Here is a 10,444-nt window from a genome sequence, read left to right on the forward strand (position 1 = left end):
AATCTCCCATAGGTGTTCAGGTTAGTGAGTGGTGAGTGTGAAGGCCATAATATATGATTTAGATCATTTTCATCCTCAAACTATTCAATGAGCCTTTATGCCCTGTGGATGGGGGTGGAGTTACCCAGGAAGAGACCACACCCATCAGGACACAAATGTTTCATCATAGGACAAAGGTGATCAGGAGGAAGAACTTTGTACTGATTTGCAGTGAAGTGTTCCTGTAAGGAGATGGGAGGAGCTAATCCATGGCGGAATAAATAGTCAGACGACTCATCACAGACCATTTATGAGCAAAAACAATAAAGCTGATCAAAAATACTAACAATTACAGAAACAGAATAATATTAATGACTATTTCAGTGAGTGATGGTGGAAGATTTCACTTCAGAGTATACACTGTCTTGAGATCGACCTCGATTTTCTCTCGCTCTTTTAGATTTCCGTTCATTAAAATGTAAGGCAGCGTAATTCAGCTCCACAGCATCATGGTCCTGTGGAAATGAACATAAAATAAGCACTAAAGAATAAAAATATGAATAAGTATTCTTTATTTATAAAGCACTTTTCAAGACTAGGATGTCATTAAATTAAAGGTGATAAGACACATTGGACAATCTACAATCAGTAACAAATGAATTATAACATTTATGGGCATAGCTACAAAACATGAAGAGTATATATGTATAACAATATGTAAAAAACCCAAGAACTTTAAAGAGATCAAGTTATGCATAATTGCTTTTAAATTGAAACTGTAATTGAATTGAAATTTTGAATTTAAATTGAAACTGTAATTCTGATTATAATCCTGAGTCATTTCCTGCACAAGTGAACAAGTACCTGAGTGTTCGTCTTCTCAGTGTTTATCACAGCACCATGCTGAATTCTCTCTGGAATAGAAATGAGAACATGTAATGAAGATTTTCTTCTATGAAGGGTCTCACTCATTATGCACAAAGATCTGACACTGCTAACATTTTCCTCATTGTATATTAACATGATGGACTTTTAGACTTCCAGAGTCTAATAATTATATTAATTGTATCTGAATTGTAAATAAATGCTGATGTCATTTTTTGCAAAACATGTAATGAAAATAAATTTACACTATCATAGTAAATAATTACCTCTGTATTGCTGACAGTTTTTGCTTTTACAGAGTAAAACAGCTTGAGCAGAAATCAGAATCCCGCACATTACCAACGCTGTTCCCAGACAGATCACTACAGGATTATAAGCCGTTGCTTTGAGAGAAAAAAAATCATCAAGTTACTGCCTGCATATGAACATGTAATATGATCTCAAAGGAAAAAACATAGCATGTAACATAACGTAACAGTAAATACAGATTTTTTTTTAGTTTTGTGTACCTATAAAACCTAAACAATATTCACAAATTGTTCACCAACCAGAGTTCTCCAGCCCTACTTGTGTCCCGTTCCCAAAAATGATCTTCCCACACACGGCCACAGCGCAGTAGTAAGTGCCAGTATCATTGAGGCTGAGGATGTTCTTGGAGAAGCTGTACACACAGGTGTGTGTAGAAGATCTGCTCTCACACTGATGGCTGCTGTTGTGATGAGTGTAAATGATTTGAGGATGGGATTGTGATGGAGCAGCTCTGAACCAGAGCACTTGGAGATCTGCTGCTCTGCTCTCAGAGAGAACCGAGCACTGCAGAGTCACTGACGCTCCTGCAGGAACCGAGTCCAACACACTGCTCTGTAACACTGACACTTTTACATCTCCATCACCTGTTCAGTGTAATATAGAAATCAATTAAAATCATGTACTGTTCACTACAGAAGAAAAACAATCTAACCCTAAAGTATGCCACAGGCCAGACCACCACACAGATATCCACAATGTAACAGTATATCTGTTCTAATCCAATCCCCTTATGTGAGAGCCATTTTCTAACTGTACTTTGGTCCAAAATAGTCACTATAGTCTTTTTTATTAATGACATATAGCTATAATTCATAAGATAACCTTTTTAATAAAGTTTTTCAGAGTAACATTTTAAATATCAAAATAGTACTATACCCACACCATTTGGCATTTTTTTTATTTACTAAATTAATTTTATAATAATCAATCAGTTAATCAGTTTACAATATCACTTTGACCATAGATTGGTTAAGTACTGTATATACACTGGCAGTCAAAAGTTTTTAAACCCCTGTTTCTTATGTTTCATGACACTGATTAAATAATTTAATCACTATTATACCACACACCAAACAAAATTTTACAGAACAGTGATTAAATCCAGAAAATTTAAATGACATCATTTTAAATATTCAATTAAAATGATGTCATTTAAATATAGGGTGTTCAAAATGTTTAGACTGGAAGTGTGTACTGTACAAACAGTCTGGATGTAGTAAATTACCTGTCACAGCCAAGAAAGTTCCGTTGGATAGTGTAACGTTCTCCAAGTTAAATGATTTTACACAGTAGTAAAGTCCTCCATGATCTTTATTTATATGTGGAATTATCAGGGAAATGCCATTATTAGTCGTCTCCATTTTAAATCCTGACGTCTTGAACTCTGGGGAAAACTTGACTTCCTTATATGCTAATCTTTCTCCGACTTTTTGAGGCATCTCTCCAAATCTTTGTTTGTACCAAATCACACTTTCAGTCCTATGATTGTCTCCAAATGGGCACCTAAGACTAACATATACTCCAGACTTCACTGAGACAAATGATGGTCGGGAAACATCCACAGATTGGGCTGGAGCTGGAAAATAAAATAAAAAATTATTATTTTATTTATTTTTTTAATTTAACCTGGGCACTCACACTGAGATAAAAAATCCTTTTCAAGCAAGCTCTGGCAAGCCCATGAAGTCAGCACAGCATTCAGGCACAGGAATTAACAAATAACATTTAAAAGTTTTTAAAACCATTAAAAACAATAGCATTCATATGGAAACAATTCTCTTACAAATAACTTCTTATAATGGAATTAACTGCAGTATTTTCAGAAAATTCTCAAGTCATTCCAGGATGATGGGGTGCCATTACTAAATCAAACTAAAAAATAATCTATAAAACTATAACTAATGAAAATAAATATGATGATAATAAGATAAACTGTATGTCATTTTTATAGCTATAGTGATAAATAAAAGGAAGTTTTTGCTTTTTATGCAAAAATTCTCTTCGCACTGAAAATGAAGAGCATTCTGTAATTTGATAAAGATCACAGTGATGAGTAGTGCTACTAGCATTTCATATGAACCTTAAAACTCAATGATATACAGAATTCAGTGATTTTAAAGCTGTTTTTGCATGTACAAAATATCAACATCATCTAAAATGGGTAAAACAGTGGCTTTAACATATTTTTTACATGTTGGGCAAAACAATCCAATTTTCACTTTGGTGTTTTGTCAATTGTTCAATGAGAAGATTGCAGAGAAAAGAAACCATTGACTAAAACAAAACCCAGGTATCAATATGATTGCATTAATTCTATCGTTCTGTCTTGCAAGGTGTATAATTACAACATTTACAGTATTAAATGTAAATGTAAATTTAAATGTAATACCTTTAAATAAAATTTTAATTAATGCAAAAAAAATATTATAATAATAGCAATTATCAATACTAAAATTATCTGTCGATTACTTAAAACATTTCTAAATAAATACTATATTATGAATAATACTGTATAACTGTACTATAAATAACAAATAAATAAAAAACTTTAAAACTTACGTATCATACATATGTATAGATGTAAGACAATTATCCACAGTGGAGTCATCTTCAGAGATGAAATAACACTCAGGTTGAGCTGCTGCAAAGTGGTCAAATGATGAAAGTGCCGAGTGTTTTGTTCTTCAGACATTCATCTCATTGGCTGCTTCAAGTCACAAGTTAAATTTCCTTTCCAGTTATGTTTCCGTTTTTGTAACGGAACTTGTTTGGTTTACAAGAGGTCTGTGGTGAAACAAAGCAAAATTTCATCACAGAAAACTTATCTGTACTGTTAACTAGGGGTGTCCAGTCAGATGTAACAAAATCAAGACTAATTAAAAATATTAATAAAATTTTCAAGAAAGATTGTAGATTAAAAACATATACAGTATTCATTCAATTTACTCATGCGACTTCACCAGTTTCTGCTGTTGCATGAGTAATTAAGATTTTAGATAAAACATGTAACGTTACTTTTTTTTTTAATAGTTTAATGTATTTATAGACCCAGACATAAAAAGTGACACTAGAAATTTGCCTCATTTTTTCCCATTTTATATTTAATTCGAAGTTTTCGTTCCTTTATACCTCAGCACGATTGTGTCTCAGTTCTTCATTTGTAAATGAAGTCCTTAGAGAATTTTTAAATCTGTTTGTAATAGTATACATTGATGATATTCTCATTTTTTTTAGTCATTATGGCAATCTGCCCAAAATTCCTCCTCGTTCATTGTTCTTATGAACGTTACGGACCACAGAATGAAATTATAATGTGTGCAACTGAGAAATCCTAGCAGTCTTTGAAGATTGGTGACACTGGTTAGAATGGACAGAACACTCTTTCCTCATTCTTAACGATCACCAACATCTGGAATCAGTCAAATTTTGTCAAAAAATCTGTCAAAAGTCTGAATCCACGCTATACCGGGTGAGTCCTCTTTTTTTACTTGTTTTAGGTTGACCCTTACTTACAAGCCAGGAAGCAAGAACACTGAAGCTGATGCACTTTCTAATTTATATGAGGGTTCACAAGTAGAAAATTCCCCTGAAATCATCCTTCCGAAATCATGCATAGTTGCTCCCTTTTGCTGGGACATCATGGAAGATATTCACCACTCCCAACAAGAAGATCCAGTCCCAGCAGAGTGCCCTCCAGTCAAGACATACATAGCCCTGAGTATAAGAGGAACAGTGATCCAGTGGGTGGATACCTCTCTTAGTTCCAGACACCTTGGCATTCTTTGAACAACCAGCTTAATGGAAAACAAATTCTGGTGGTCCTCATTTTCCCCAAAATGTCATAAATCCCCAAGATTTGTCAAGGACTGCATAGTCTGTGCACAGTCTTTTACCCAAGACAATGCCCCAGTGGACTGCTTGACCATCTACCCATTCTATGGCACCCCTTGTCTCACGTTGCTGGAGTGATGTAGCTGAGGTTGAGGAACTGTCAGAGCCAGAATTCACAAACAACACTGATACTGCTGACATGTTTTCCAGTGTTTCCAAGGGCATAGTGGAAGGGTTCATATTTAATTCATATGTAATTAAAAACAACTTTCAGTTTTAAGTCACTCCTACTTTGGGTTTAAATCTGAATACAAATGCAAACATTTAGGCCTCAAAACATATACCGATACACATGGTGGCATTGCGTTACACTCCTACTGGCTTGTATTTTTGCCGCATGCTGAAATGTGATCAGAACAAACTTTTTAGTTTCATTTAATCAGTCCTTTCCTAATTGATAATCATAGAAACAGGACAATTAATATCTGATCACAAGGGTACTTTTTTATGTTAGTCAAATCAAAATGCGATGAGCAGACCACCAGTTTAAACTTTATTCCTGAAGAGACTCAAAAACAAACAAAAATGATAAAAACATAAAATCATTGAAGACATAATCTAGGTAGTGGTGAGAGATCTGACTTCAGACTACACAGTGTCTTGAGGCTGTTTTCTCTTTTCTCTCCCTGTTTTGGTTTCTTTTCATTAAAGTGTAAGGCAGCGTAATTTAGCTCCACACAGTAACAGACCTGTGGGAATGAATATGAAATAAGAATTAAATTATAAAAAGAAAGAGTGTGTTTTATGTTTTGTACCTGAGTGCTTGTTTTGTCAGGTCTTCTCTCAGTGCTTTGTCTCTCTGGTAAATATATATATATATATACTTATTTATAACATTTAACATCATTTAACATTAATTTCCTTCTATAGATAGCCGGTCTCATCATGTGAAGAGATCTGACCTTATCTTATATGAATGTAATGCTAGAAAGTCCAAAGTATGAATTAAGCACAATAATTTTGTGATTAGTTGATGTAAAAATAAAACACTTACTTGTATATTGTTCATTGTTATTCCACTAACAGCATAAAATAGATTGAACAGAACAACCACACCCACACAAAGCTACAGCGAGGCAGATCATTATAAAATGCAAAGCTCAGAGAGACTTGACAACAGCAAACTTTAATGTCTTCATGCAACAAGAAAGCTGTTAAAACATGGATCCACATTTGCTGTTTTTTGTGAAAAATCATTGCATTTTTATTATATTCTTTGCTTTGGGTTTTATTTATTTATCACTCATTTTCAGTAACCACTTTATCCTTTACCAGGTTGCAGTAGATCCATATTCTATCCCTGGAACACTGGACGTAAGGTGGGAATACACCCTGGATGGGATGCCAGAAAATTAATAAAATTTAAGTAATAATAATAATAATAATAATAATAATAATAATAATAATAGAGTAAGTAATAGGCATTACAACAACTAAAATATGTTTTAATAAAAACCCTTTAAAACGTACTTATTACGTTCAGAGATAGGACAAACATCCACAGTGGTTTCATCTTCAGAGGTGAAATAACACTCAGGTTGAGCTGCTGAAACGCGGTCAAATGATGAAAGCGCCAAGTCGTTTGTAACAGAGACTTCATCTGATTGGCTGCTTCGAGTCATGAGCTAAATTTCTTTTCAAGCTTTGTTTCTATTTTTGGAACACAATTTAGTTCACCAGCCGTCTGTGGTAAACAAAGCAACAAAAAACCTGTTAAGTTGGAGGAAAATGTCAGAGAAAATCTGTGCCGTTGCCTATGTGTGTCTGATGAAATGTAACTAAATCAGGACAAAAATTGGAATATTAAGAAAAGGTTGAAGAAAATATTTACAAAGCCACACACAGCAGTCAGGTATTTGAGATTTTAGATAAAATACGTAACACGTGACATAAACGTAAAATGTGATCTTAGAATTTTGCCTCATTTTGTGCTTACCTCTCCATCAGCTGCTGCTTTCTGTCTGGCTCTCACCTCATCATGAAAGTGCATGCTTGAATACTGCACACTGCATCAATGTATATATAGGATACTATTTTTTCTATCATGTACTATACTGTATTTTATGCAACAGTTGGGTGATTCCACGATCAGGTGTCATTTCTGTCCCACTGACCTTACACTTACAAACATGTACACTATGTAACATGAAGCAAAACAACATTTAAAACTCAGGTAAAGTTGTATCCACAACAACCTGTGTGCAAGTTTCAGATAAATAAATAATTAAATCCTTAAGAAAATCTCAACAGCTCCTAGAAAACAACATTTTTGTCTGTCCCAGCCCACTATAACTAATTTACCTTAAAATATAATCATACAAATAAAATACAAATTAAAAAAATATTCCTTTATTTTCAGTGATTTTGTGATACTGACTAATGAGGTCCCATTGAAAATCCAACAATGTTACCCAAATTATAGATCAAAAGTAAATTATAAATTATAAAAAATGTGTAAATTATTCTAAAGTCCTTAGGGTCATCACACCACAGCAGTGCATTTGATAACTAGGGTTGAAAAAAATATTAAAAAAAAATCTTCCAGTTATTATTTTATATACCACAGAATCATGTGACTACCAGACAGGGAAATTCAAGACAGGAAGCAACAGCAGCAATTAAAAAATTATATAAGTAATCATTAGCAAATTGCTGTGATATATGAAAAATAAAACACCTCAGGACATGCTGTTATAATCGACTTCAGTGGTAACAGGAACTCTGCTTGACGTCAGGCTGCATCACACGACCACATCAATAAAAGTACATACACGAGTTACTCCAGCCTTAAGCAGATTTACAAGGATGCTTGAAGAATCTTCAGTGGTTAAAATGTTGGATTGCTGATTGGAAAGTGGTGAGTTCAAAGGTGGTGCTGGGCCCTTGAGCAAGGCCCTTAACCTTCAACTGCCCAGTTCTATAAATGAAATAAATGTAAGTTGCTCTGGATAAGGGTGCCGTGTCCCATAAATGTGAGGCAATATTTCTGTTTTTTTTTCCACACCCTTTAAAAAATGTCTTAAACTGCTTTCTCATGTGGCTCCTTGACAGAATCAGTGCTCCAGTGTTTCAGTGATTTTGAGACATCTACATCATTCAGCTTTCAGTTTAAATTCAGCCTGAACGATCATTAATAATACCATACCTACAGTAAAATCTAAGTTACAGAAGGACCTCGCACATCAGAATATATAATATCTTGAGGTTGTTGTTTCTTTACTCTTCCTCTTTTGGCTCTCCTCTCATTGAAATGTAAGGCAGCATAATTCAGCTCCACATTGTCACAGTCCTGTAGGAATGGACATGAAATTATTAGACTTAATTATTAGAAATATTACATGTTGAATGCAAACATTTTAAACTAATTGCTTGTCTGTTAATAACATCATGCGTTCACACATCCTGAATATTTACCTGATTGAGGGTCTTGTCTGTCACAGAACCTTGTTTTAGTCTCACTGTAGAGAAGAAAATGCAACAACTCTTTATAGCTGCTTTACAGTATGACAGGAACTTTCTGTTGCTTTCTGTTCCACAAAATGAATAAAATTATCAAATGTTGTTTTTAATAAATGAGGAATGTAATTGTTGACAAATTGCTGTAGTATAAGAGGAATAAAACACTTCAGGACATGATGTTAGTGGAAAAACCTCAGTTTGGTAACTCTGCTTTGTACCAGATCAGAATATTTAATAAACTGGAATTTGGTGTATATATTGATATTTTTTTTGGAAATAGTGATAATAACTATTAACTGATCTAATAACTGTATTAAGTGGTAATAACTAATAAACTAGTGACTCATTGTATATAATGGAAAAATACAATATTACAATAACTTTATAATAATTTGATAACTTTAAAAATAACCATAATGCAGACTTACCCCTGCGTTGTTCACAGTTTTCCATTTTACCGATTAGGACAAAGATCAAAGCAAAGATCACAACCACACACAGTCCCAAAGCTACAGCGAGGCAGATCACTACAGAATCCACAGGTATCTCTGTCACACAGTAAATATCATAACATCAAAGGTAGGCTCGATGATTTATTCTATGCTAAACCAACTCATTTCTTAAAGTCATTGAACATGAGAAAAAATAATGATTTAAGGTTTTAAAAATAGAAATATTTTTAATTAGACAACATTGTGCCAGAATTTATTGGATGGCCCAATACAAATAAATAGACCTAAAATAGAAAGACCTGCTGAATACTCTGTTTCATCAATAAAACATCATATTTTTTTTACCATTTTGCATTTTTGTCCCGTTCCCAAAAATGATCTTCCCACACATGGCCACAGCACAGTAGTAAGTGCCAGTATCATTGCGGCTGATGTTCTTGGAGAAGCTGTACACGCAGGTGTGTGTAGAAGAGCTGCTCTCACACTGATGGCTGCTGTTGTGATGAGTGTAAATGATTTGAGGATGGGATTGTGGTGGAGCAGCTCTGAACCAGAGCACTTGGAGATCTGCTGCTCTGCTCTCAGAGAGAACCGAGCACTGCAGAGTCACTGACGCTCCTGCAGGAACCGAGTCCAACACGCTGCTCTGTAACACTGAGACACTTAAATCCGGTTTACCTGTTCAGTGTAATATAGACAGTGTGGGATCTTAATAAGGACTTAGTTTTTTACACTTAGATCTTTATAATACATATGGTCCATAAAGCACATGTTGTCAGTTCTAGCACATTATTCCAACCATTATGAGGATAATTTAATAAATAACAAAGGCACAAATAAATGACTACACTGATGAGACACTGACTCTGCTGGAAAAACTGAGCTCAGTACGGCCCTCTCGAGCACCGAGCCCTTAAAGTTTATAAAAAATATTTTTAAAAATCAAAACATAGACATCGTTAGCTCCACATATGCTCAAACATGTATTATTTGAGATATCTAAATATATATATAGCATATTTGTTATATGTAAATATATAATTAATATAGCTGTGTACATAAAAATTCTTACCTTTCACAGATAAAAATGTTCCTTTTCCAAACACTTTCCAAAATTTCACAACGGCACAGGAATACGTGGCTTCATCTGATGGTTCCACATTAGCAATTTTTAAATGGCAACTCCCTTTTTCTTTCTCGATGCTGAATCTTGGGGACTTGAACTCATCTTCATAATTAGGTTCAGTAAGAACTGTGACCATTAAACAAGGCTCGTGTCCTACTTTTTGCTTGTACCAAACGATGGAATCAGTGTTTTTCTCTCCCAGTCCAAAGCAGCGCAGAGTCACGTTGTCACCAACATCAGCAGTGATCATTGGATTCAGCTGATTGACATTAATTGTCTGTACAGAATCTGATATCAAAAGTTAAAGAATGAAACAAGAGCAAATGTATCAAAACCTTATTCT

The 10,444-nt window shown here is 34.3% G+C and overlaps 2 protein-coding genes across 2 annotated transcripts; both read right to left on the bottom strand.

Annotated features, from left to right (window-relative positions):
• Nucleotides 1–1,404: 1,404 nt before the first annotated feature.
• On the bottom strand, nucleotides 1,405–6,577 carry LOC117595681 (uncharacterized). Its single transcript, XM_053235583.1, has 3 exons — nucleotides 6,535–6,577; nucleotides 2,399–2,749; nucleotides 1,405–1,757 (listed from the first exon to the last, which is right to left on the bottom strand). The coding sequence occupies exons 1-3, from the start codon at nucleotides 6,575–6,577 to the stop codon at nucleotides 1,405–1,407; spliced, it is 747 nt and encodes a 248-aa protein (XP_053091558.1).
• Nucleotides 6,578–7,524: 947 nt separating this feature from the next.
• LOC117597642 (uncharacterized) lies at nucleotides 7,525–9,746 on the bottom strand. Its single transcript, XM_053235584.1, has 5 exons — nucleotides 9,710–9,746; nucleotides 9,321–9,653; nucleotides 8,952–9,071; nucleotides 8,479–8,522; nucleotides 7,525–8,353 (listed from the first exon to the last, which is right to left on the bottom strand). Exons 1-5 carry the CDS (start codon nucleotides 9,744–9,746, stop codon nucleotides 8,222–8,224), a joined length of 666 nt encoding a protein of 221 aa, XP_053091559.1. The 3' UTR covers nucleotides 7,525–8,221.
• Between the last annotated feature and the right edge of the window lie 698 nt (nucleotides 9,747–10,444).

The sequence above is a fragment of the Pangasianodon hypophthalmus genome, chromosome 7 (genome assembly GCF_027358585.1).
Source record: "Pangasianodon hypophthalmus isolate fPanHyp1 chromosome 7, fPanHyp1.pri, whole genome shotgun sequence".
Taxonomy (NCBI): Eukaryota; Metazoa; Chordata; class Actinopteri; order Siluriformes; family Pangasiidae; genus Pangasianodon; species Pangasianodon hypophthalmus.